General features: G+C 42.7%; 1 protein-coding gene across 1 annotated transcript in view; it reads right to left on the bottom strand.

The window, feature by feature from the left end:
* Positions 1 to 6989: 6989 nt before the first annotated feature.
* Positions 6990 to 26691, bottom strand: part of HAAO (3-hydroxyanthranilate 3,4-dioxygenase) — a 78003-nt gene continuing 58301 nt past the window's right edge. Inside the window, exons 5-11 of the mRNA XM_009905394.2 lie at positions 20948 to 21054; positions 15950 to 16039; positions 15245 to 15288; positions 11592 to 11737; positions 10391 to 10459; positions 9183 to 9265; positions 6990 to 7081 (exon numbers count right to left, since the gene is read on the bottom strand). Of these exons, the coding sequence (XP_009903696.1) occupies positions 7003 to 7081; positions 9183 to 9265; positions 10391 to 10459; positions 11592 to 11737; positions 15245 to 15288; positions 15950 to 16039; positions 20948 to 21054 (618 nt within the window). The 3' untranslated portion in view covers positions 6990 to 7002. The remainder of the gene's footprint in view (positions 7082 to 9182; positions 9266 to 10390; positions 10460 to 11591; positions 11738 to 15244; positions 15289 to 15949; positions 16040 to 20947; positions 21055 to 26691) is intronic.

Genomic DNA, 26691 nt, shown 5'->3' on the forward strand with positions numbered 1-26691 from the left:
CGGCCCCTCTGAGAAACAGCGGAGCGCTTGGGGGCTCGCGGCTACGGCGTTCTTACCACCGCACCCCGCCCGCCAGCCCTGCCGGCCCCCGCGGATACCGACGGCTCCGACAAAGGCAGTGCCGACTGACGCACCACTGATACCGGCAGCACTGACAGCAGCGGCAGCCCAGCGGCGGCCGCTTGCCCGGCCCCCACCCTTTCCCCCGCAGAGGCTTGCACTAGCGACCCCCCCCCCCCCCCCCCCCTTCCCAGTGGCTTTAGCCGCAACTCTGTTTGCACTTAAAGCAACAGTGTTAATTTTTTCCTTTTTGGTTGTAATGTTTTTCAGAGATTTGTTATTTAGAGTTTTGCTAAGTTTTTGTAGTAAGAATGATGACTGGTATGCATTTGGTACTTGTGGGTGGTTAATACATAGCCATTGTGCTAAGGTGTGAAGATTTGTTATTTAGAGTTTTGCTGGGTTGTCCTGGTGAGCGTGATGAATGGTATGCATTTAGTACTTGTGGGTAATTAATGCATGGTTATTGTACTGAGGTGTGTGTACTTAGTGATGAGTTTATCTTGTGAGATTTTTTTTTTGGTTCGAACCTTTTTGTTTTTGGTGTTTTTTTTTTTTGTGTTTGCCTAGGCATTTTAAAGGAGCTCCATGTAATATTGTAATAATGTTAAGGTTTGTAGTAAATAGGTATTCATTTTTTAAGGTGTTCTTTAGCTAATGTAAGGTTTTTAGATTCCTTTTTTAGACATAGACTATAAAAGAAAAATAAAGAAAAAATATTAAAAAAAAAAGTGTGAACAAAAAGGGTAACAAATGCAAAGAACAAAAAATTTTAAAATGGTAAACAAAAAGGTGACAAGTGTAAAGAAAAAGTTTAAACATACAAAATATAACAAAAGTACAAAAACTCTGGATATAAAAAACATAGAAAGAAGACATCAGGAAAGTTAAAATGCACAATAATAATAAAAGGAATTAATCGAAATGCAGAAGGTTACAAAATATAATAAAAAGCAGTAATATAAATAAAAATAGAAAATAAAAAAAATAAAAAATTTGAAGAATATAAGATCAAACAAAAGATTAAATATTAGATTAAAAAAAAAAAGAAAAGAAAAAAAAGGGTTAAAAATAAAAAGGTGATTAGAATAACAAATTAAAATACAGATTAAAAATTATAACAACAAAATACAAATAATAATTAGGAAAGTAGACAAGAAATAAATTTTAAAAGCAAATGGCAAGTAGACCCCCTCAAGCCTTCTTTCCTGCTACCTGTGATCATCGCAACAAACAACAGCAGAGGAGTCAAGACCATGAGGACACAGCATCTCTCATGAAGCTGAACATTGATCATTTGGGATCACAAACGTTGTTTAGAAAAATGTACCATGGTTCCACGTGAATTAGGACTGAATTTTGATTTTGTTTGTTATAAATTTTGTAGAAAATGATAAACTTTATTGTAATGAGTGTTAACAATTAACGATAATTGGTAGTTAACAGGAACCGTGGAAACAACTTAGTTATAATAGTTATTGAAATAACAGAGGACAGTAACAAAAATAAGAATTATAGCACTGATTGAGACACCAAACAGTGAATAAACTAACAGTTTACGTTGCCTTTGACCAATCACCTCGATGCTGTGATGTATGTTGAAGTCACGGCCATAATTATATTGGGCAACGCAATGAAGCTTTTTGTTTTTGCTGTTTGTTTGCATGTTATTTTTGACCATGTTATTGTAGCGATAGGAGTATAGTGGCAAAGTACAGGTTGTCAATGGACAAGGAGCTGGACTCGAACGTGTATTGTGTTTGGAGGTATGTTTAAAGGGCAGTAAGGTTTTGAGCAAGTGTTACAAAGTTAGAGGAAAGTGCCGGTTGAGATGTTTGAAAAACTATTATTTATTTTTTAAGGAGAACGGGGGAGAAGGAGGATACCACTGTATTGGAATGGATCTTCCCCTCCCTGTAACCAAATGTAACCAAAAATAATAATTTAACAAAAAATTGAAATTTTGGAAGGAATGTGTTGTTTTAACTTGTTGGATAATAGTGTTTTTATATATAAGCAGATCAAATGGTTGGAGGAATATAATTAGAAAATTGAGAAGAATATGAATTTTTGATACCAGGTTTTAATTGTGGTTTGGGTGTTTATTTATTTGGTTAATGTCAATTGTAAAGGAGGGTTGTGATTGGTGGGAATTGTTTTATTGACATTGTTAGTTGTGAGAATTGTTTATGTTTGTGTTGTTGTTCAGGTAAGGAAGATCACAGCCAGAAAATTGCAAAAGATGTCAACCCACCTGATGATTGGTTTTGTTCATGGTTTGGAGGTGTATCCCCGTGGATTATGTCACTTGTTAAGGAAGGTTTGTGATGGTTAGGCATTATTATACTCATATTGTTGGTTGTTAAGATTGTTTATACTTGTATTGTTACCCAAGTTAAACAGATGACTATTTTTGTTTTGTTTGTTAAAGAAAACGGGGGAATTGTGGAGGACTGGCTAAAGGCTAAGGGACACAAAGATGAGCTGACCGAAGGTGATTTAGCAAAACACAGGACGCAGCTGGCCTAGTTAATGGTACAAGATGCAGCTGGTCCAGCTTGGTCCAGCTGATAGAGCGTGACTTGGCAAGGTATAGTGGATTTTGACCAATCATGGACAAGGACAGAGTCACCTTGAAGAGTTTTAGGAGGAATCGTGGCCAACAAAAAGAGGAACTTGTGGTTAGCTTATCAGGATGGAAAACCGCAAGAGGCAGGTTTGACATTGAACATGTAACCAATAGCATGATAAAGATTTGCATATATGAATGAGCTATCCTATATAACCTGTGTGATTTTCAATAAAGTTTGAAGCTTGCTTATCAATCACATTGATTGAGTCGTCCAGTCTTCCCGCACTGTGACAGAGTTCTCCATTGTCCTTGATGGAAATCAGTGCTGGTGCAGTAGGTGAGATTTGGAGAGCCAAGAGGGACCAGCCTTTAGAATGAGCTGAGTCAGTTGCTTTTGTTTCTGGATCTTGAGGTTTTGCCACTAGTGGGACTTCAGTTGCCTATACTTCAGTGTCTTCATGCTGACTTGAATTTCATATATGATCACAGTATCACTAATATTGGAAGAGACCTTGAGGATCATCGAGTCCAACCTGTCACCACAGACCTCATGACTAGACCATGGCACCAAGTGCCACATCCAATCTCTTCTTGAACACCTCCAGGGATGGTGACTCCACCACCTCCCTGGGCAGCACATTCCAAAGATGAATGACTCGCTCGGTGAAGAACTTTCTCCTCACCTTGACCCTAAACTTCCCCTGGCACAGCTTGAGACTGTGTCCCCTTGTTCTGGTGCTGATTGCCTGGGAGAAGAGACCAACCTACAACCTCCCTTCAGGTAGTTGTAGAGGGCAATGAGGTCACCCCTGAGCCTCCTCTTCTCCAGGCTCAACAATCCCAGCTCCCTCAGCCTCTCCTCACAGGGCTGTGCTCAAGGCCTCTCCCCAGCCTTGTTGCCCTTCTCTGGACATGTTCAAGTGTCTCAATGTCCTTCCTAAACTGAGGGGCCCAGAACTGGACACAGTACTCAAGGTGTGGCCTAACCAATGCAGAGTACAGGGGCACAATGACTTCCCTGCTCCTGCTGGCCACACTATTCCTAATGCAGGCCAGGATGCCATTGGCCTTCTTGGCCACCTGGGCACTCTGCTGGCTCATGTTTAGGCGGCTGTCAACCAGCACCCCCAGGTCCCTCTCTCTTTGGGAGCTCTCCAGCCACTCTGACCCCAGCCTGTAGCTCTGCATGGGGTTGCCATGGCCAAAGTGCAGCACCTGGCACTTGGACTTATTAAATGCCATCCCATTGGACTCTGCCCATCTGTCCAGTCGGTCGAGGTCCCTCTGCAGAGCCTTTCTACCCTCTAACTGACCAACATCTGCTCCTAACTTGGTGTCATCTGCAAACTTGCTGATGACTGACTCAACCCCCTCATCCAGATCATCAATGAAGATGTCAAAGAGGACGGGGCCCTGCACTGATCCCTGGGGGGCGCCACTGGTGACTGGCTGCCAGCTGGATGTGGCACCATTCGCCACCACTCTCTGTAGCTCTGCATGGGGTTGCTGTGGCCAATGTGCAGAACCCGGCACTTGGATGTGTTCAATCTCATGCCGTTGGCCTCTGCCCATCTGTCCAGCCTGTCGAGGTCCCTCTGCAGAGCCTCTCTACCCTCCAGCAGATCAACTCCTGCCCCCAGCTTGATATTTGCATAGGCTCTTTGATGCAACAGCAGTAATCTTCATGGGATTTGTTTATCTAAAAATTAATATTGTTCTTTATCCAGAAATGGTACAAATACTGCAGCAATTTCTGTCATCTTGATAATGTGTATTTATGTCTGGTCATAAGCTTGGTTGTGAAATGCATTTCCTTAGCAGTTGCATCATGAAGTACCATGTAACAGAATCTGTGAGGGAATTTTTGAGGGGAAATGGGATCTCCCACCCTTCAGCCATCAAATCTGGTCTGTTGGCCAGTCTGCTTTTTATGGTATTAACCATGGGCCACTCCACTGGCCACTGGGGGTTGGACTAGATGATCTTTGGAGGTCCCTTTCAACCCAGACCATTCTATGAGTCTATGATTCTATGCTGTCCTTCTGTAACAGGAAAGAGTTAACTGGGGTTTGATTAGAAGTACCCAGCTGCCTGGGAGTGCCTCGGGATGCTTGGTGTTTGATCAGAAGCTCCCAGGTACTTATAAGAGTATAATAATATGTATCTGTAGGTTCCTCTTTTTGTAAAACTAAGCAGGGAAGGGAATGTATTGAATGTGTTGACACCCTGAGCTAACCACAAAAGTCCTTCAAACCCTTGTTTGACCACTAATCATAGAATGGACCCAAGAAAGATGAAGATGAAGGCTATTGCTGGGTGGGGGGGCATGCGATCACCTGAGCAGGCTGCACACATGAGCAGCAGGGTGAGGAGTTACAGGACACAACTGCAAAATATGGGAGGGGCTTTGGCTCCAAGACCCAGCCTCCTGTGATGCCTTGGCCCAATGTCACAGAACATGGGACCCATAAACTGAAGATCACTACTGGCGAGGTTCTGCCACTTCTCTGATCCGATGAAATAAGACTTGGTCTCGTGGGGACAGCTGCCCAGGTGGAAGACAGTCAGTTCCACCACTGTGCACTCTTTGGTACAGCCATGTTTCCTGTAGAGTGTTTAGGTTAAGTTAGTCGTGCTTTACTTGGGCTCTGCTTTTGGGTTTTGTGGGTAGCTTGTAGGGTTCTGCTTTGCTTTCAGGTTTTGTGCCTTACAGCTGGTAAAATATGGGTTTGATGGATGGACCACTCGGTGGATAAAGAACTAGCTTGACACACACACAGAGTGGCTGTCAATGGGTCCATGTCCAAATGGAGGCCAGTGAGAAGTGGAGTCCCTCAGGGATCAGTACTGGGACACAGTCTCAGGCTGCGCCAGGGGAGATTCAGGCTGGATGTTAGAAAAAAGTTCTATACAGAGAGAGTGATTGCACATTGGAATGGGCTGCCTGGGGAGGTGGTGGAGTCGCCATCACTGGAGGTTTTCAGGAGAAGACTTGATGGGGTGCTTGGTGCCGTGGGTTAGTTGTTTGGGCGGTGTTGGATTGGTTGATGGGTTGGACGCGATGATCTTGAAGGTCTCTTCCAACCTGGTTTATTCTATGTATTCTATGTATTCTATGTATTCTATGGTCTTGTTTAACATCTTCATCATCAATATGGACAATGGCATTGAGTGCAGCCTCAGCAAGTTTGCTGATGACACCAAGTTGTGTGGTGCAGCAGACATGCTGGAGGGAAGGGATGCCATCCAGAGGTACCTTGACAGGTTGGAGAGGTGAACCCATGCCAACCTCATGAGGTTCAGTAAGACCAAGTGTGGGGTCCTGTATCTGGTTTGGGACTGTCCCAGGTACTGATATAGGCTGGGCAGTGACTGGCTTGAGAACAGCCCTAAAGTAAAAGGACTTGGGAGTGCTGGTAGATGAGAAGCTCAATATGAGCCACTAGTGTGCACTTGCAGCCCAGAAAGCCAACCATATCCTGGGTTGCATTAAGAAAATTGTGGCCAGCAGGTTGAGAGATGTGACTCTCTCCCTCTCCCCTACTCTTGTGTGCGGAGTACTGTGTCCAGATCTGGAGCCCCTATTACAAGAAAGACATGGACATGCTGGAGCATGTCCAGAGAAGGGCCATGAGTGTGATCAGAGGGCTGGAGCTCCTCTCCTGTGAAGACAGGCTGAGAGAGTTGGGGGTTTTCAGTTTGGAGAAGAGAAGGCTGCAATGAGACCTTACTGTGGCCTTCCAGTATCTGAAGGGGGCCTACAAGAAAGATGGTGAGGGACTTTTTAGGGTGTCAGGGAGTGATAGGACTAGGAGGGATGGATCCAAGATAGAGGAAGATAGATTTAAATGAGAGATTAGAAAGAAGTTCTTCAATGTAACCAATGTGAGACACTGGAACAGGTTATTCAGGGAGGTGGTAGAAGCCCCATTCCTGGAAGTTTTTAAGGCCAGGCTGGATGTGGCTCTGGGCAACCTGATCTAGTGGAAAGTGTCCCTGCCCATAGCAGGGGGTTTGGAACTGGATGATACCTGAGGTCACTTCCAACCCTGAAAATTCTGTGATTCTGTGAAAAGACTTTAAAACTTATTCTAGATAGTGTCATATATAAGTAAACCTGCTGCCTGAATCTGTTTTATTTCCTTTCATACAACAACTATTGCTCTGTTTGTTTGCTCTGAGTTGTTTTTAATTACTGATTGCAGATTTTGCTGAAACTACTTTGGAGAAAAAAAAATTAATTTGGCACAGCACTTAAATCAGTGCAATGGTTGTGTAAGATTATTCAAATGTCCAGGAACTCTGCCTAGAAGATCATTAAGGTAAGTAGTTTGAAACTTTTTAATCATCAAAGTCAGTTGGCAGAAGAGCTAGGTATAAGGCTGCTTGCGTTTCGGATCCTGAGCAATGCACAGAGCCAAAGATTCTTCTGTTCTCTTCCAGCAGTACCTGGGGAAAAAAAGAAATGATCTAATATATATGGTGGAGATCCACATGCTGAAATCAACTGCTAAAACATTGATGCTACTGAAAAGTAGGGGAAAACAAGAAGGTTCTGTTCTGATTACACTCATTCTATTCCCATACTGGTATCTTCTTTCATATTTCAAGGAAGTATTCTTTACCATCACTAATACAAAACTAACGTCATGATATGGTGGGAAAGAATGCATAGCTGATCGTAGGTGAACCAAGGGAGAAGGCATCTATTCTGATCTTGGTGACGTGAGGATTGGAACAGAATCACCTCAGTAGTATCTACAAATACAATAGCGTTTTTCCTATGGTCATCACTCTTGGATTAGAATACATAGAATACATAGAATAAACCAGGTTGGAAGAGACCTTCAAGATCACCGCGTCCAACCCATCAACCAATCCAACACCGCCCAAGCAACTAACCCATGGCACCAAGCACCCCATCAAGTCTTCTCCTAAAAACCTCCAGTGATGGCGACTCCACCACCTCCCCAGGCAGCCCATTCCAATGTGCAATCACTCTTTCTGTATAGAACTTTCTTCTAACATCCAGCCTGAACCTCCCCTGGCGCAGCCTGAGACTGTGTCCTCTTGTTCTGGTACTGCTTGCCTGGGAGAAGAGACCAACATCCGTCTGTCTACAACCTCCCTTCAGGTAGTTGTAGAGAGCAATAAGGTCACCCCTGAGTCTCCTCTTCTCCAGGCTAAGCAACCCCAGCTCCCTCAGCCTCTCCTCACAGGGCTTGTGTTCCAAACCCCTCACCAACTTTGTTGCTCTTCTCTGGACTCGTTCCAGCAAGTCAACATCCTTCCTAAACTGAGGGACCCAGAACTGGACACAGTACTCGAGGTGCGGCCTAACCAGTGCAGTGTACAGGGGCAGAATGACCTCCCTGCTCCTGCTGGCCACACTGTTCCTGATGCAGGCCAGGATGCCATTGGCCCTCTTGGCTGCCTGGGCACACTGCAGGCTCATGTTCAGTCTACCATCAACCAGCACCCCCAGGTCCCTCTCAGCCTGACTGCTCTCCAGCCACTCTGACCCCAGCCTGTAGCTCTGCTGATTAGCTGCTTCCATGCCAGTTGCAGAGATGCCCAAAGGTCAATCAGCATGCAGCAGTGATGCATATAATAGAAGGTGCCTGCTGTGCTGATCTGATAAACATCTTAATGCACTATGAACTGTGATGGCAGATCTCTGGACCTGCATCATAATTTTGAAAACATCATCATGTATTCATTTTGATTGGACTTCAGGACTGGGAATTAAGGTACATGATTTTACAGAAGTGATGGAAGTCACAGTGAAGGAAGGAGGTAGCTACATGTTAGAATTAGAGAACAGTTCTATGCATAGCTGAATAGTTTCAGTTATTTTGCGTGCTGAACAAAAGGTGCAAATGTCATCACTACTATTTAGTCATTTTTTTTTTCCTGTAGCAAAGAAGGCCACTTTTATCACCTGCCTGTCATCTGCTGCATTGCATTACCAGTGAGTATCTATCATCCTTCACCTTCTTAATGGTGGGCACTTTATCAGTTCATGCCAGTCTTTACAAGAGTTCATGAGTACTTTCCCTTTCTGGTCTCTCTAGGAGCTGTTTTGAATGTTGGTTTCCTTTATGTATATCACCTGTCATGATTATGAAACAGCCATATGCATCCTACTCCAGGAAAGGAGCTGTGATCTTAGTCTGAACCCCAGGTCTTGCTGCACTGATGTTGATTAAGCCTAGTCTAAAGCTTAGAGGATCTGCTGTCATTGCCAATTGTGTATTCATGCCATCTATCTTTAAGCATGGTCTTTTGCATAATGCTTTTTTTCTTGGTAGTTCTTATATTTTTTATTATCCCCAGCTTTAATCAGAAGAGGTGAACTAAAATGAATGTCTGGCTTTGCTTCTTCCTGAAGACACTTCTGCCCTGAGGAGGCTATTGCAAATCCACACATAGACACACAGACACCGTGTTTCTGACCAGCTGACACTCAGCATGGTGTGGACCCAATACACTGAATTTGTTGTTGGAAGCAAGGAATTCACACATTGAACCACTGTTCATCTCTACTCACGTAGACTGGGCACGGACAAGCAGGCTGTCACCAGCAGATAGCATCAAGTTTTTACCATCCATTGTAACAGTTGATGTGCCCTCCTGAAGGGAAAAAACAGATAGCCAGCTTTTAATTTTCCATGGCAGAAAAAAAATGATGCAGGCAAGTATGAAAATTTTTCTCACTGAAAGAGCACTTCAAACCTGTTCTGCTTCATGAGGGCCAGCTGAATATTCAGCTGATCATCCTTGTCTGACACTATTAGCATCAATAAAAACATTCTTGATGGTTCATAAAGGGGCAACCCACTGCCTGACTCTTGGGGGTATACAGCTACCAATTTAACCTTGTAGCTTGCAGGTTAGCACAGCTCTGGAAATTAGAGAGAGAAACTCCTGGAGTACTTCAAGTTCCTCTTCTACTTTTCTGATTCCTAGTACCTTTTGAAGTCTTGAAAAGCAGTTTACAAGTCAGTAGGTTACTGACAGAAATTGCTAGTAGGACTCTACCCACACTGGAATGGACTCGTCATGCAAGAAACTAGTGCTCTTGCTAGCAACAAGGTTCTGATAGCAAAACTGCTGTAAGCTTCAGTGTAAACAAGTATCTTTCAAGATTATTATGTCTTTAACTAGTATTTGATAATCCCTATATATTTCAACAGAATGTGAAATCCTATCTCCCAAGGTAGCCTGATTTCTGCAAATGAAAACTAGTTTTTCTGTTTTTCCCGAGTTGCAAATGTCTCCTAGAAGCCAGCTGAATGAAAAGCATCTGGATCACCTACCACTGTACTTTAGTGTAAACAAGTTACCAGACTTTTGTATTAGCTTATCCTACCTGACTCCAGCTTCACTTCAGTATGAGAAAAGTGCTGCAAGGCCAAAGTAATAGGGGATACTTTTTTATCATTTGGGGGCTTTCTGATATACTTACAGGAATGAACCCTACATAAGGTGTATTAAAATCCTCACTGTGACCTGATGGAGCATGCTAGTATCTGCCCTCAGCATACAAGATAAAGAAAATGAAAGGCTAATGTTTATGGTGGCAGTAGTTTACAGTTATTTTTCATCACAGTTTAAAGCTGAAGGGTGATGCCTTTTGGTCTTCTCTATGAGAAGGAGGGCAATCATCTGCTGGTGTCAGAAGGCTTTTACTACTCTTCAGTCTGTTCTGAACTGAAACATAAACTTCTTAATTAAAAAGTGTGAATTTACACATACCAGCTGCCATATCCAGATATCTGAATTCTTTTTACTTTTCTCAGTTGTTCCTGGTCCATAAACAATAACCTTTAAATAAAGAGGAAAACAGGAAAGAAAAGTGATGGATTCATGCCAGCAACCAAAGCGTACATATTCATCTTCCTACAGCATTTAAAATTCCCTGTTTTTACAGGGAAATGTTCATAGAAGAGGATGTTATTTTGCAGACATCAAAATCACATTACATTTAGTATTCTCATATCAGTTCTTACTGATAAAAAGGGAACTGATTGCACTTGCCACTCCTTATGCTCCTCTGCATCCTCACTTAACTATTCCTTCAGCCTCCTTCCACTCTCAGATTTGCATCTATTTCCTTCCTGCTTCTGTTCTTGGAACAGGCACTTCCTCCTCATGAGCTCTCAGCCCTGTCAGTAACCTGTTGAAGTACAAAACATTCTTCAAAAAGCCATAGAGTGGGCCTTATTTTTCTTATTATCTGCCCCCTTAGTGTTCTTTGTGCCAATCCTACACTCCATCAGTTTGTTGTCAAATTGAGTTCCTCAGAGAGTGACTCCAAGTAACCCAGGAAGATAATGTCTTGTACGTTATTGTGCATACAGCACAGGTAGCGAATGGACACAGGTAGCTTCATTTGCACCCAAACAAGATTGTGTTTGACTAAACTGGGAAGTGCCATGCTATAGCACAGACCAGGCTCATTGGTGTTGTCCAGTTTTCCTTGTTTCATCTTTATGTATATATGGGAGGGAAACAGGTTAGATTAGACTTGGCACCAAGAATGCTGTTCAAACATGTAGGGAGGCCGAATATGCTTGTGAGTAGTATTTGCACCATGCTGGTGTTTCTGAGCTGGGAAATAGGTGGTGGGGTTAGCAGGATGGAAAGAACAGTTTGTTTTAATCCCAAAGGAAATGAAGGGAAATAAGGTTCAGGTTGATTTTATGAACAGAAGAAGCTGAGCAAGGAATCTCCTGCCCCAGTTTTCCTTTTTTACACCCTGTTTTCCTTTTTTACACCCAATAGTGTTTTCCTTTTTTACACCCAATAGTGATTGATTTATATTTTTCTACTTTTCTGCTCAAAATCTCTAACTCAATTTTAAAGGCATAGCCTAAAACCATCACAAGTGGTCATCAACTATCTGTACCTTTCAAAATACCCCTCTCTTTTTTTCAGAGAAATTAGACCTCCCTACCTCTGTTTCAAAGTTTTCTCCAAACATTCTCAAGGATTGCTTCTGTTTTATTTCACTGCGATGATCATTTAACCACCCTTGGAAGCAAAACGGTTCCATAGCAGAAGTGGAATTTAGTGGGAAAGGTGTTTCTTTCAGGAGTTCATCTGTAAGCAAGGCAGAGGGCTGTCAGTGATTCTTGCTTCCCTTGATCTATGCAAACATTTTACTGTTGCTTTACAGCTTGAAGACTTCATCTTGCAGATATTATCTATCCAGTTTTAACAGCAACTAGTGTTATGGTCATTAACAGGACTCCTTACCCGAGGTTGTACAATGCATACATTGTTTGTGTAACTTCATGGAATTGCTTCTTTGAAGCTTTTGTCAGACCTGTTGTGCATTGGTGCTTGTTAAAAATACATCCAAACAATATGCAGTAGTCTACCAAGTTCATGCTGGGATATTCTTCATTCTCTTTCTGACCAGCATTGCATTGGTGAAGTCTGGTGTAGCATCTGTTATCCTTTGCTGAGTCACCCTTTATGTATCTCTATATAAGTGGAATTAGGCTCATAGAACCTGCTTACTCTACATCTTTCACAGAGCTAGTACTGTCTTTTATGGCTTTTCTCCCCTATGTGTTTTTAAATACACTGACCACAGTGGAGCAAACCAGTTATCACAACCCTGAATTCAATACAATGCCTTTTCTGTGGTGTTCCTGATGTTGTATCTGGATTTAATATTCCATAATTCTCCCTCATAACTGGTTTGATTTAAAATAGGTGGAAGACTGCAGTTTCAGTGTAGCTGGCAAAAGTCAAGATTTGTGCTGTGTGCCCTGGTGTATGAAATCAGCTTTTGTTATTTACCAGCTCACAGTGAAGTGCAGAGAGAGCACAGTAATCTAGCTATATGTGGGTATATTTGCTTACCCCAAACTTGCATGTTTACATGGAAGCTCCCCTTCCCTATCCAGTGATGTGACTAAGCTTTCCTGTCAGGAAAGCAGATCACCTCATTCTCCCACAGTGAGTTCTGCTATCTGCAAGCTCTTCCTATAGTTCTCTCGCAAAGCTTGTTTCTTCAAGACTTGTTGCAAAGGAAAAGAGCAACAAAGCACATGAAATACAAAATACTAAAATAGTGTCAACTATCAAACTGAAAAACTGTCAGGTTTGTTCTTTAGCTCTAGTCTTCTGCAAAACTATTAACAATATATATATTTATGCACTGGTATAGCTTTACATATATATAAGATCTTAGTGAGGGATGCTTATTGGAAATCACTGTACTGAACAAGGATTGTATGTGTGAGATGATTCTTTAAATCATTATTACAACAGCATCTGGAGGCTTCATATGAAATTATAGGTCTTCTGCTAGACACCATATGAGCACAGACCGTGGAGGTACCTGCCCTACCTAACCCTCCTGCCCTCCACAAAAAGACACCAAAACAGTAAAACCAACAACACCCAAACCATGAATACCAAAAAAAGGTCACACAGGTGACATGCTGAAATTAAAATAAGCCTAAATTAAACATATTTTTATGTGCATATAAAGAAGAGTAGGATCTTGTCAACAACAATTTTGTTAGCAAGAAACATGGAGCCTTTTTTTGAGAAGTACATTTCCTCATCAGTCAAAGAGGCAATGCCAAAAGGTGGTTCAGCTGCAAAGTCTCTCAGGCAGAGTTTCTGACTGGCTTGCCATTCTCTAATTGCAAAGGCTTGTAAGATTGCTATCCCATGCATAGTACTCTTCTGTGAACTTTTAATTTTGATGATGATGATTTAGTCCACCATTTTTAAGAAAGGTGGTGTTCATTGAAAAAAAAAATATTTCCCTGATTTAAGGATTTGAGTAAAAACTTTGTTCCATTATTGATCGAGAGAGCAGGCAGTGTCATTTCTTATGGTGACTGTCACGCTGAGAAATGGGATAGATGTGGAAATAATGTTTCATTAGTACTTTTGTCTCTATTGTAATAATTCATTAAAATCACCTTGCTTATGACATTCAGAAATGAATAGAGAGAGTAAGGATAAGTGATTGAAGAAAAATCTTAGAGTGGGGATTTAAAATTTATCTTTAGCTTGTGCAAGAGCTATGGAATTTCAGTGGTGATAGTGACTGAAGAAGCATGTGATTTGTCGTGTGGTTTTAAGAGCGGCATAGCTATGCACATGTGTACATGCAGTGTCCTTTGAGCCTGGTTGCTGTAAGATGTCCCCTAGCCAGTCTTGATGTGAGACAACAGACTGATTTGAAACCAAAAAATAAAGTTTGAGTGATGGGCTTGACTGAGCAGCAGACCTTCACAACAGCATTTGACTAATTACTGCAAGAACTCTCCAAGCGGATATCTCAGGCTGTTCTGGAGATCCAGAAGGCAGCTCTTGCTGTGCTTCCACTGATTTGTACCCTCTGCTGTGTTGATGTAGAATCTGTCAATGTCATGTCTGCACCAGAACTGATCAAGTTGCACCTAAGTTGAAAAAATCAAATGGTTTATAGAAACTGTTCCTGCAGGGGCTGTGTTTTGTGCCTAGTTAAGACAGATGGGTGGTATTTTGCACATAGTTCACATTAATAAATATCAATGAATCATGGGCATGCTGAACATTGATGCAGAGATGTGGACCAACAGGATTGTAATATTTCAGCACAAAAGATTTCCTACCAAAGGTGCTATTGTAAATATCCTTCCAATAGAGACATCAGTTGCCATAGTGAAAACAACCATCATGTTTGAGAGATCAGATTCCTAAAGATACTAATAAATTCATTTTCTGAACAGTCACTCTCTTTATGTGCTGTGTCTCTGTCCAACAGACTCAAGACTGGAGTTAAATGGCATGCCTGCTCCAGTGTGGATGTCGCAATCGCTATTCATAAACAGAGGCAAAATTAAAATATAGGGCATGAAAGCATGGAAATAGAATGCCAAATGGATCAGGACCTACATGAACAAAAGTCCTTCTGTAGGTGCCCTCATTTCCCAAGAGTAGATCATAGTGTACAGTTATAGGTAAAAGACAATAAGTAGGTATAGAATATGTAGAATCAATTAACAACATCTCATTCTGCAGAATCAGAAATGAGATTTTGTTAGTGTAAGGCTTGGATGGCATGTAAGGACAGGGATATGGAGTTTGCATATTGTACAGTTACCTGATAGGCCTTTATGATGGCATCACATGAACAACCAAGATGCTGCCAGTAATCATTTCATAGAATCATAGAATCAATAAGGTTGGAAAAGACCTCAAAGATCATCAAGTCCAACCTGTCACCCAACACCTCATGACTACTAGACCATGGCACCAAGTGCCACGTCCAATCCCCTCTTGAACACCTCCAGGGATGGTGACTCCACCACCTCCCTGGGCAGCACATTCCAATGGCTAAGAACTCTCTCTGTGAAGAACTTTCTCCTCACCTCCAGCCTAAACTTCCCCTGGCACAGCTTGAGACTGTGTCCTCTTGTTCATTTATAGGGGTTTTATTTATGGTTGGGGTAAACAAATGAATTAATTCCCAAAGGGTCTTTGATTTACAGAGCCAGAAAGAAAACCACAAATTCAGTAATTTTATGTGGAGGGAGTCATTGCTGTTCAGTCAGATAGAGCACTTTTTCTAATTCTGAAATTCATTTGCATTACCTGGATTTGGCTTTCCAGTTTGATACTGTCTTGAATTGAAAAACCTGGAATAATAAACATTTAAATACCAGTAAAAAGTCACATTCATGTTCCCTAGGTTAACAAAGACTAGGCAGTAACACTGGCTATTAATCTTTGTGTTGACAATGGATACACCGGATCCTTGATGACTATCACATGTATTCAGCAGGGCTGTACCTATTTTATTGACACAGGGTTCATCTGAAAGTCCTCTTTTAGGAATTATGTAACAAATTGATTAGTTAATTGATGACATTTACACATTTCCTAGAAAACCAAAATTGCCGCAGTCCTGACCGTTAATAATATTGATTAGAAGTAGTTAGATTAAAGCAAGAGTGAAAGAAGCCCTAAGGCAATTCAGTGTTTTACCTAGTTAACCTAGCATCAGTTCAGTGTTATTTTTTTCACTGAATTCTTCTTGCACTTTGCAGCAGTGTGCTTTTACTTGTTTAGGCAGTATGTTCCAGAGAGGAGCAAGGAACATTTATTTTCTTTTTTTTTTTTTCACTAATCTGACTTAATGACAAAGACACAATGAAAAATGTGAAGAGTAGCAATTAGCTTTTAAGAACTCTATGTAAAATGCAGCATAAACAAAAAATGTGTGAATCACGGGCTGATAAAAGATCTGCTGGATCATTTTAAGCGTTCCTTGAAAATTTACACAGAAGAAAAACTTACTCTTGAATTATTGGAATAAGTTGAGTACCGAGATCTTCACAGTGAAACCATTTCTCAAAGAGGACAGTAGCTGATTCTCCAACATAGTACCTGAAAAAGTAAAAGCACTAGTCAAGCCTTTTATTAACTTGCTGCTCAGGCAGTTTCCTCTTTCTTCAGAAACTGCATACTTGATGTGTCTAAGTGTGCTGTGTGCAAGCCTAATGTACTTTATTCTGAAGAACGGTTATTTAGGGAAGCATTCTGTTTCTCTAGTTATGTGACTTGGTGGATGAGGTGCTCAATCTTCTGTGGAGGGCCTTGTTATTCTGATGATCAGCCACAGATAGATCACCACATTCCTTTGGCAAACTTTACAGATGTAGTAATTTGATTGGGGCCATAGTCCCTTGGGACAAGTAACTCTCTTTGTATGTAATTGCAAAAAAAATAACTGACCCATAATATCATTTCCTGTTAAGTGTTTCCATGCAGCTAGGAGATAAATGGTCATACTTAAGAGAGTCAACTTGTTTATTGCCCAAAGTTGGAATGATGGAATGATAAGAAAACAAGGTGGCTTAAGGACTTCATTGCAAAAGAAGATGGTTGTCAGCTGCAAAGATCTGGGATATGTTGTTTAGCTCAGCTGTCTGAAGGGAACTTGTGCTTCACATGCATTATTTTATGCCTTAACAAAGAAATAAATAGTGCTGAGATCAACAGGCTAAGGTAGCTGTAATCTGTGCAATGCAAAGACAGCATTTACCTATACATTTTAGAAAGACTGCATGGACTGGCAAGGGAGAGATGCTCCAGTACATTGACTCATTGCTTAAATGTCCGTTGGGTGAAAGTCACTGGAATCATAGAATCAACAAGGTTGGAAAAGACCTCAGAGATCATCAAGTCCAACCCATTACCTAACACCTCATGACTAATTAAACCATGGCTTCAAGTGCCACAAACAATAATTTTTTGAACACTTCCAGGGACAGTGATTGACCTCCTCCCTGGGCAGCACATCCCAATGGCCAATCTCTCTTTCTGTGAAGAACTTCTTCCTAACATCCAGCCTAAACCTCCCCTGGTGCAGCTTGAGACTGTGTCCTCTTGTTCTGGTGCTGGTTGCCTGGGAGAAGAGAGAGCAACCCCCACCTGGCTACAACCTCCCTTCAGGTAGATGCAGACAGCAAGAAGGTCTCCCCTGAGCCTCCTCTTCTCCAGGCTAAACAATCCCAGCTCCCTCAGCCTCTCCTCATAGGGCTTGTGTTTGAGTCCTCTCCCCAGCCTCGTTGCTCTTCTCTGGACACCTTCAAGTATCTCAATATTCTTCTTAAACTGAGGGGCCCAGAACTGGACACAGGACTCAAGGTGTGGCCTAACTATTGCTGAGTACAGGGGCACAATGACTTCCCTGCTGCTGCTGGCCACACTATTTCTGATGCAGGCCAGGATGCCATTGGCCTTCTTGGCTACCTGGGCACACTGCTGGCTCATGTTCAGCTGGCTGTTAACCATTACTCCCAGGTCCCTTTCTGCCTGGCAGCTCTCCAGCCACTCTGACCCCAGCCTGTAGCACTGCATGGGGATGTTGTGGCCAAAGTGCAGCCCCTGGCACTTGGACTTGTTGAATGCCATCATGTTGGACTCTGCCCATCTGTCCAGCCTGTCAAAGGTTGATGTGTTTGAAGAGAGAGACATATAATTGTTCAGTGCATATTTGTTTCTTCATGTCTGCCTTCTGTATCAATCTAAATACTGTCTGGAAAATTTAAGAGCTCCTCAGCTCCTTAAATTTTGGAACCACAGGGTACTGAGAAGAAAATAACATTATTAATGCCTCAAATATGGTAAAAGCTCTACTATGAGCATCAATTTTGAACACGGTCTACAGAGATGTCCTGAAGGGACAGAAGCCTCAAAAATGCCCTGAACCAGACAATGGAGCAGGAGCCAGGAGGTCTGGTTTTTCAGAATATTGCCCATGTTGTCCAGGCTTTTCTGAATATGCCCTGGGGTCAGGTGTGCGTGCCTTTGTTCATGTTTGGAGAAAACTGATTGTACAGGTTAAAGTATGAGGTTTCTATCTCTTAATCTGTGTTGTCACTGACCATAATTGTTTCAGGAAATCTATAAATACTAGCCCAAAGAGTGAGTGCCTTGCCTTGCCTTGTCCAAGATCTGGGAGAAGCCACAAGCCTTAACCCTGAAAGCCCGAGAAGCCAAGCCTTGCTTGCCTTGCAATTTGGAATCCTAGCTGTGCTTCAGTTTACCCAGAAAGACTGCAAGTGTCCCTTGCAGTAACGTGTTGTAAAGCCCAGGAGCAGACAGATACGTCTTGCTGGGCTGAGAGATGAACCCTGGAGGAGCCAAGCCAATTTTGTTTTATTGGAAGAAGCAACAAGAACTGCTGCAAAGATTGCAGCTGAAAGAACCTCTCCAAAACAGGCAAAGCTGTCAGCAAGCAGTTGACAAGCCCTGCAAGCCTCAGCAGCAACCACTTTTTTACAAAGCTTTCAGCTATAAAGCCTTTGGAGATAAACCCTGTATGTGCTACAGCAACAGGCTGCAGAGGCCAACAGAAAGTGAAACCGTGCTCCTGCAGCTTTCACCTCTTTGACGCCATTGTGGTTTTGTTTAAATCCCTGCGTGTGCTACTTGGTACCGTGATCTGTGGATTATGAACGCCGCAACTGAATGTACTGGACTCGAGTGATCTGCAGTGAGTAATCTAAGAAAGCTGATTTTTACAAGCATCTGTTAAAAGGCCTGTTACCCGAAAGAATTCTAGCGTTCCCCCCCTTGTGGGCAAAGCCGGCATGGTGCCGATGTTCTTTTTCCTTTACAGTTAAAATTTCTGTTTGTTGTTTCTGATTTTCTGCTAATATTGTTTAAGTTGTTACATATTCCTGCTGGTGAGCTATCTGTTCCATAACTGAATATTTCAAACCAGTAAATAGGTTTTATCAATATTTTTAATGGAATTTTTTAAAGTAATAATTAATATTTTTGTTACTCACTCACCCTATTAATAATAATAATAACCATACATTTATAACAAGAGAAGAGAGATGCTACAAATGTCTTGGCTGGGAAAAGTCTTAGCGTTTGGAAATAAGTTTGTACCTTAATAGGTGTTGAAGAACCCAACCACTCAACTAACATCAAACTTGTCTGCCACAGGAGTGAGATTAGCTAGTGCATACTTCTTGCAGTACAAAGCATGATCAGAGGTTCTGGTTGTAAACTCCCATCTATCCGAGGATCACAGGGAGAGACAACACAGGTTTAAAAGTATGACATGACTGCTCACTTCCAAAACTTCAGGTGTCTTTGCTTATCATGTCATGTGAAAACAAGGGAACTAAAACCCTCTAGTGCTTTGTTTTCAGACAGCGGATTAGATAATGGTTTTAAACTAAAAAGGGGACATGACTAGAGAGTAGAAAGAAACTTTTTTACAGTGGGGGTGGTGAGACACTGGCTCAAGTTGCCCAGAGAGGTGGTGGATGCCCCATCCATGGAAACACTTCAGGTCAGGTTGGATGGTGCTTTGAGCAACCTGCTGTAGTTGAAGATGTCCCTGCTGACTGCGAGGGGGTTGACTAGATAATCCTCCAGCCCAAAGTGTTCGTTGCAGAATGCTATGATTATATATTTTAAATTAAGACTGTGTTTTATTGATTTTTTTTTCTGCCTACAAACCATATGGTAGCTTTTGAAAAATTTCTCCACCAGAGCATGATTATATTGGAGTGCAAATATCTGGATCTGAGATCCCTGAAAAGGTACTGACCATCTCTCTAACTTACATCACTCACAGACTTCATGTACAGGGCAGGTTATTTTTCTTAAAATTCCCTAAAGGTACTTCTGTTCCTTTATTACAAATAAGCATTATCATGGGAAGCACTGGTCAGTTGATTACAAATAAGCATTATCATGGGAAGCACTGGTCAGTTGATTACAAATAAGCATTATCATGGGAAGCACTGGTCAGTTGATTACAAATAAGCATTATCATGGGAAGCACTGGTCAGTTGTTTCTACCTCAAAATAAAATTTTAACAGTCATCATGATCCATAGACCTGTAATGAAAGGAGGAAAATGAACTAGTGTATAGATAAATGATGTTTTAAATTAACTAGATTTGTCTTTAGCTTGGACTCCAATTGGGTAGTTTTTTTGAATGCCCCCTTTCTTAGTTTCTTATTTCTTTATCTCTAGTCTTTTTTGTTTGAATGAGAAAGCATATCATTATAGATCTGTAGAGGTGCAATATTCTTGCTGTGACCCCACCCATGCAACAATCAATACTGTAGGCAAAAGGACAGAAAAAGCACACTACAGAGATTCCCCCAGTTTTAGATTTTTATAAATGACATGACTAAATCTCTTTGGTCACTCTTACCTAGTTAATATTGAATAACTTGGATAATGTTTCTGTTGGGACTTGCCTTCTGGGACTTGCCTTCTTAGACTTACGAATTCTGTATGATCATAGGACAAAGCTCAGTCCTGCTTCCAGTGGAATACAAAGGAAGCCTCTCATTTCTTTGAAGACGTTGTTCTCATACGGCAATAAAAGGTAAGCAGATGTAGAGGGTTTAGCATTAAGAAAACTTCCAGCTTTCTGCATACTTACCAAGAAAGCTCTTAACCTTTTTGCTCTCAGTGCTAACAAAGGAGATGGCATTCTCCTTGTTACAATTTATTTTTTAAAGTATTTTTTGATTTGTGTTGTTACAGAGCTCTGAGATTCTAAACCTTAAGGCAGTAATAGTAGGCAATACATAACTAGAAAGCTATAACCACAACATGTGTTCCTTGTTTAACTAAATCAGATGCTAAATGAGATCTCTGTTCGTGTGTTTGTAAATAGATGTGTAGATAAAAGTATTATGAAATTGCCAGGGTGAATCTGATAAATTATCAGAAAGTAAAATATTGTATTGACATGATAAAGTAGTTTATATTACGAATCCTAACAGGTTAGCCAACAGTTTATACTTCACCTGAGCCCATCAATTTCTGTCTTTAATCTTTCCCTCTCGATCACAAGACCCACTGTGTTGGCGTATCTTTGAGGAGAATGAGGTATCCTGGCAGGGAGGAGGAACATCTGTTCAAAGAAATGGGAAAACATCAGCATCAGAGAGTCCCTTTTCTTGTGTTGTCCTTCCCCTGCCCCCCATCCCACTACTATTGCTACTTGACCCACTTTCCCCTATCTTTTGTTGCTCCTGTGATGCTCCTTTGCAGCTGGCATCCACTTTGGAACTAACAGCCAAGCAGACACTGTTTCTTGCTTCCTCAGTGGATGATTACCGTTGATTCTGCAATCAGCACTGCCTTTATGACAGTCAGATGCTCTCCTCACGGTTTGATCATCATTGCTGGACACACTTGAAATGGAAATCTAACCAGTTACTCATCTAGAATTTGTAAATTTACTTCAGTTTCTGAGTAGCAGAAATGTAGCCTGGAGAAGAGGAGACTGAGGGGTGACCTTATTACTCTCTACAACTACCTGAAGGGAGGTTGTAGACAGACGGATGTTGGTCTCTTCTCCCAGGCAGCCAGTACCAGAACAAGAGGACACAGTCTCAGGCTGCACCAGGGGAGGTTCAGGCTAGATGTTAGGAAAAAGTTCTATACAGAAAGAGTGATTGCACATTGGAATGGGCTGCCTGGGGAGGTGGTGGAGTTGCCATCACTGGAGGTTTTCAGGAGGAGACTTGATGGGGTGCTTGGTGCTGTGGGTTAGTTGCTTGGGCGGTGTTGGATTGGTTGATGGGTTGGACGTGATGATCTTGAAGGTCTCTTCCAACCTGGTTTATTCTATGTATTCTATGTATTCTATGTAAATAAAAAGCAAGCTTTTTGTCAGCTCAAGAAAATGTCTGAAGTAATCAACTGCATGTATCCCTCAAACACATTCAGCACCTGTGATTACTCCAGGAAAAAAAACACAAACAAATAAGAAGGGCTACTTACTCATTCAAGTGACAAAGTGAATAAGGAACATTTGGCTGGCAGAAGTCTATTACTGAAGTTTGGGCATAAAGCTTTTCTTGAAGCTATCTGACTATGTAGGAAGTTGCTAAGCTTGTGCTGTTCTTCACTGCTACAGATGGCTCAGCCAGTTTTGGGCACATCATTACCATTTCTCTGTCTGCAAAACAGAGTTAATGACAGTGTCTCACCAGGACCAGGGTCAGCCTTCCAACTAAGGGTGTTGTGTGCTCCTTTTCATTAATACTTCTAGTACGTGCCAAGATTATAGCTGGATATACCTCTCCAGTGTGAAGTGTATTACCAGAATCTCACTGACTATACATTTCAAAACACAGACCTATTTCTTCACTGAAAATGTCATTATACTTCTAGTGACATCAAGGTATTGGGTCTAACACATATAACTTCCATTTTAATGGCCTGCCTTACTAGATCTGGTAATCCTTTCAAAGACGGAATGCAGTTTGAGCTTGTGACAATAGTAATGAATGACAGTTGTAGCACATCCAGTAACTTGTAGTAACATCAAGTGAAAATAGAATATAATTAGAATAGAATAGAATAGAATAGAGTAGAATAGAATAGAATAGAATAGAACAGAAATTAACCAGGTCGTAAGAGACCTCTGAGATCATCGAGTCCAACCTATCATCCAACACTATCCCATCAACTAAACCATGGCACCAAGCACCCCATCCAGTCTCTTCCTAAACACCTCCAGGGGTGGTGACTGCACCACCTCCCTGGGCAGCACATTCCAGTGGCCCATAACTCTCTCTATGAAGAACTTCTTCCTAATAACATCCAGCCTAAACCTCCCCTGGCACAGCTTGAGACTGTGTCCTCTTGTTTGGTGCTGTTTGCCTGGGGGAAGAGACCAACCCCCACCTGGCTACAACCTCCCTTCAGGTAGTTGTAGAGAGCCAAAAGGTCTCCCCTGAGCCTTCTCTTCTCCAGGCTAAGCAACCCCAGCTCCCTCAGCCTCTCCTCATATGGCTGTGCTCCAAACTCCTCCTCAGCTTTGTTGCCCTTTTCTGGAAATCATGCTTTAGTAAGTCCCACTACGTGGGGGAGTGCCCCCAAAGCCCCCCTTTGCTTTCCCCCTCCCCCTGTGGGTTTTGACTCGGGAAAGCATAATGGTGTGAAAAGAGACCTTTTCCTGCCTCAGGGTGGGGTGTCTGCACACATAGCTTACCCCCACACCATGTGAGTTTCCTGCACTGTGGAATGCATGCCAGAATCCTATAGGCTGAGTAATTTCTTCTCAGTATTTATGGCAATTGGACACAATTGTCTGAAGAGGTAATAAATGATCTAAAAGCATGAGGGAGCTTCCTTGATATTTCTGCTACCTGGACTCCGTTTCCTCCGTGCCAGATGAGCTGCCACTGTGCCTGCCGTAACCTGCTGTTTCCTGCTTGCATGCTGCGACCGTGCTATGTGCTGGGAGCACACCTTGTGCTGCAAACCAGCAGCATCCTTGTGGGTCAGAGAGCTGTGGTGCTTGCAGAAGCCATCTTCTCAGGAAATTTAAACGCAAACAGGAAAAAACACAAGACCGCAGATGAGCAAGAGAGTGACTCTGGGACCGGCTCTGGTGGACTCTAGCTGGGCGGTGCTTTATTTTGGTTTGTTTTGGGGGTTTCCTCAGGGCGGGAGGACTCGGAGAGCAGGGCGACCCGCAGGGTCATACTTTTATGTCCCTGCTTAGGTGTGTGATGTAGCTGGGGGTGTTGCGGGGGGTAAACGTGGGCAATTTAAATGCAGAGAAAAAACCGTGAGGCCACAATTTGGGGAGACAGCTCTCTCACTGGAATGCAGCAAGCATCATGTGCTGGGTCAGGTGGCAGAGTGCAGAAGCCTCAGCAGTAGCCTGAGTAAAAGACAGCAGTCAGGCAGGATTGAAAACAAGTACTTTTCACCATCTCAGTAAAGATGTAATGGTCTTCACCTGGTAGAAGGAGATCATGCTCCTGATGCCAGCCAAAATGGAGGAGGGAACACAGAAGGATGCAATGATACAGGTCACTGGCTGCAGGGAATGCCTCAGTCTTTCCTTGGTAGCAGGGAGTTGTGCATGCTACAAGCAGGTGGATTTTCTACTCAGCTGTGCAGCACAGCTAGAGCGCATGGTTGAAAGACTGAAAGACAAAGTTGATATGCTTAGGAGCATTAGGGAAGCTGAGATGAGATTGACTGCTGGAGCCTGGCTCTGACTGCCCTGAAGAAGAGTCAGGAACACTTACTAAAAAGTACTGAGGTGAAGTATCCCCTGTAGCCTTCCCCCACCATATCAAAGGAAAAGATGATGGAAAAGAGGGAGTGGAGGCATGTACATGGTCAAGGTAGCAAACAAACTTGTACCATGCCCACCTCCGCCACTCCCTCAACAGGGAGCAGTGGCAACAAGTCCCTGCATGGTGTGGCAGACATGTTGCCTCAGTTATTCCTCTAACCCCCTAGGTGCCCTTGCAGAACAGGTATGACAGCTTGCAAGTGCAGCCAGACAATGAGGAAGATGAATCATGTGTCTTGGAAGTATTCCCGAGATTAAGGAAGCCCAAACCCAGCATACAAACATCTTCTATCAAAAAAAAGAGAGAAGAGTCATTGTGATATGTGACTCCATCTGAAGGGAACAGAAAGCCCAATATGCAGACCTTACCCACCTCAAAGGGAGTCTGATGTCTCCCCAGGGCCCAAGTTAAAGATGTGGTAAGAAAGCTCCCTACCCTGGTACAGCCCACAGATTATTACCCAATATTATCCTTTCAGATGGCCAATGATGACCTTGAAAAAAGAAAACTGAGGGCTGTCAAGTGAGACTTCAGGGCCTTGAGTCAACTGGTCAAGGGAGTGAGAGCACAGTTGCAGGACCAACCATCTAAACTCAGGAGCCCCTGAGGCTACAGAGGAAGATGTGATAAAGGGGAAAGTTTCCTTGGTGATGAGGACTGGGTTAGGGAACAGTTAAGTAAAATGAATATCCATAAATCCATGGGCCCTGATGGCATACAACCATGGGTGCTGAGCAAGCTGGCAGAGGTCATTGCCAGACCACTCTCCACCATCTTTGATAAGTCATGGTGGGCAGGAGAGATGCCTGGGGACTGGAGGAAGGCAAACGTCACTCTGATCTTCAAAAAGGATAAGAAGGAGGACCCAGGTAACTATAGACTGGTCAGCCTCACCTCCATCCCCAGAAAGGTGATGGAACAACTTATCCTTGGCTATGTTCTTAGGCATATCAAGGACAAGAGGGTCATTAGGAGCAGTCAACATGGTTTTACCAATGGGTGGTCATGTTTGACCAAGTTGATAGCCTTTTATGAGGACATAACCAGGTGGATAGGTGATGGCAGAGCAGTGGATGTGGTTAATCTTGATTTCAGTAAAGCTTTTGACACTGTCTCCCACAGCATCCTCACAGCTAAACTGAGGTAGTGTGGTCTGGATGATCAGGTAGTGAGGTGGATTGAGAACTGGTTGAAGGAAAGAAGTCAGAGAGTTGTGGTCAATGGCATGGAGTCTAGTTGGAGGCCTGTATCTAGTGGAGTCCCTCAGGGGTCAGTACTGGGACCAGTGCTGTTCAATACATTCATCAATGACCTGGATGAGGGAACAGAGTGCACTGTCAGCAGGTTTGCTGATGGCACCAAACTGGGCAGAGTGGCTTACATGCTGGAAGGTTGTGCTGCCATTCAGCAAGACTTAGGCTGGAGAGTTGGGCAGGAAGAAATTTAATGAAGTTCAACAAGGGCAAGTGTAGAGTCTTGCACTTGGGAAATAACACCCCTTGTATTAGTATAGGTTGGGGACTGACCTGTTGAAGAGCAGTGAAGGAGAAATGAACTTGGGGGTCCTGGTGGATGGAAGGTTGACCATGAGCCATCAGTGTGCTCTTGTGGACAAGAAGGCCAATGCCATTCTGAGGTGTATTAGAAGGAGTGTGGTTAGTAGGTTGAGAGGTTCTCCTCCCCCTTTACTCTGTCCTGGTGAGACCACATCTGGAATATTGTGTCCAGTTCTGGGCCTCTTGCTTCACGAGGGACAGGGAGCTACTAGAGAGAGTCCAGCACAGAGACACAAAAATGATTAAAAGAGTGGAACATCTTCCTTATGAGGAGAGACTGAGGGACTGTTTAGCTTGGAGAGGAGACTGAGAGGTGTAAAAGCATGAGTGCCAAGAATATGGAGTCAGGTTCTTCCCAGTGATGCCCAATGACAGGACAAAAGACAATGGGTGGAAGTTGAGGCACAGGAAGTTCCATATGAACATGAGGAAGAACTTTTTCACTGTGAGGGTGACAGAACACTGGAACAAGCTGCCCAAAGGGATTGTGCAGTTGTCTTCTCTGGAGATATTCAAGCCTCGTCTGGATGTGTTCCAGTGTGATCTGGTATAGGTGATTCTGCCCTGGCAGGGGGGTTGGACTAGATGATCTTTTGAGGTCCTTTCCAGCCCCTAACATTCTGTGATTCTCTTTGTTTCCTGCAATCTGCATGCGGATTAAAAATTTGCAGTTCTGGAGGCTGTTTCCTGGACCACCAAAACCACAAGAAATTTTTCATCCTCATGGCACCGATTTTGTGAGTAAATTAGGTTCTTTTGGCTTTACTTTCCTAGACTTTTCTGGGACTCCACCTGTTGCTCTGTAGTGGGGAAAAGCTGTCTTGTGGCTTGACCTTTCCAACTTTGCAAACTCCCTAAATTGTTTGTAATTATTAATAATTTCCTGTT

This window comes from Dryobates pubescens, chromosome 16 (assembly GCF_014839835.1).
Source record: "Dryobates pubescens isolate bDryPub1 chromosome 16, bDryPub1.pri, whole genome shotgun sequence".
Classification (NCBI taxonomy): domain Eukaryota; kingdom Metazoa; phylum Chordata; class Aves; order Piciformes; family Picidae; genus Dryobates; species Dryobates pubescens.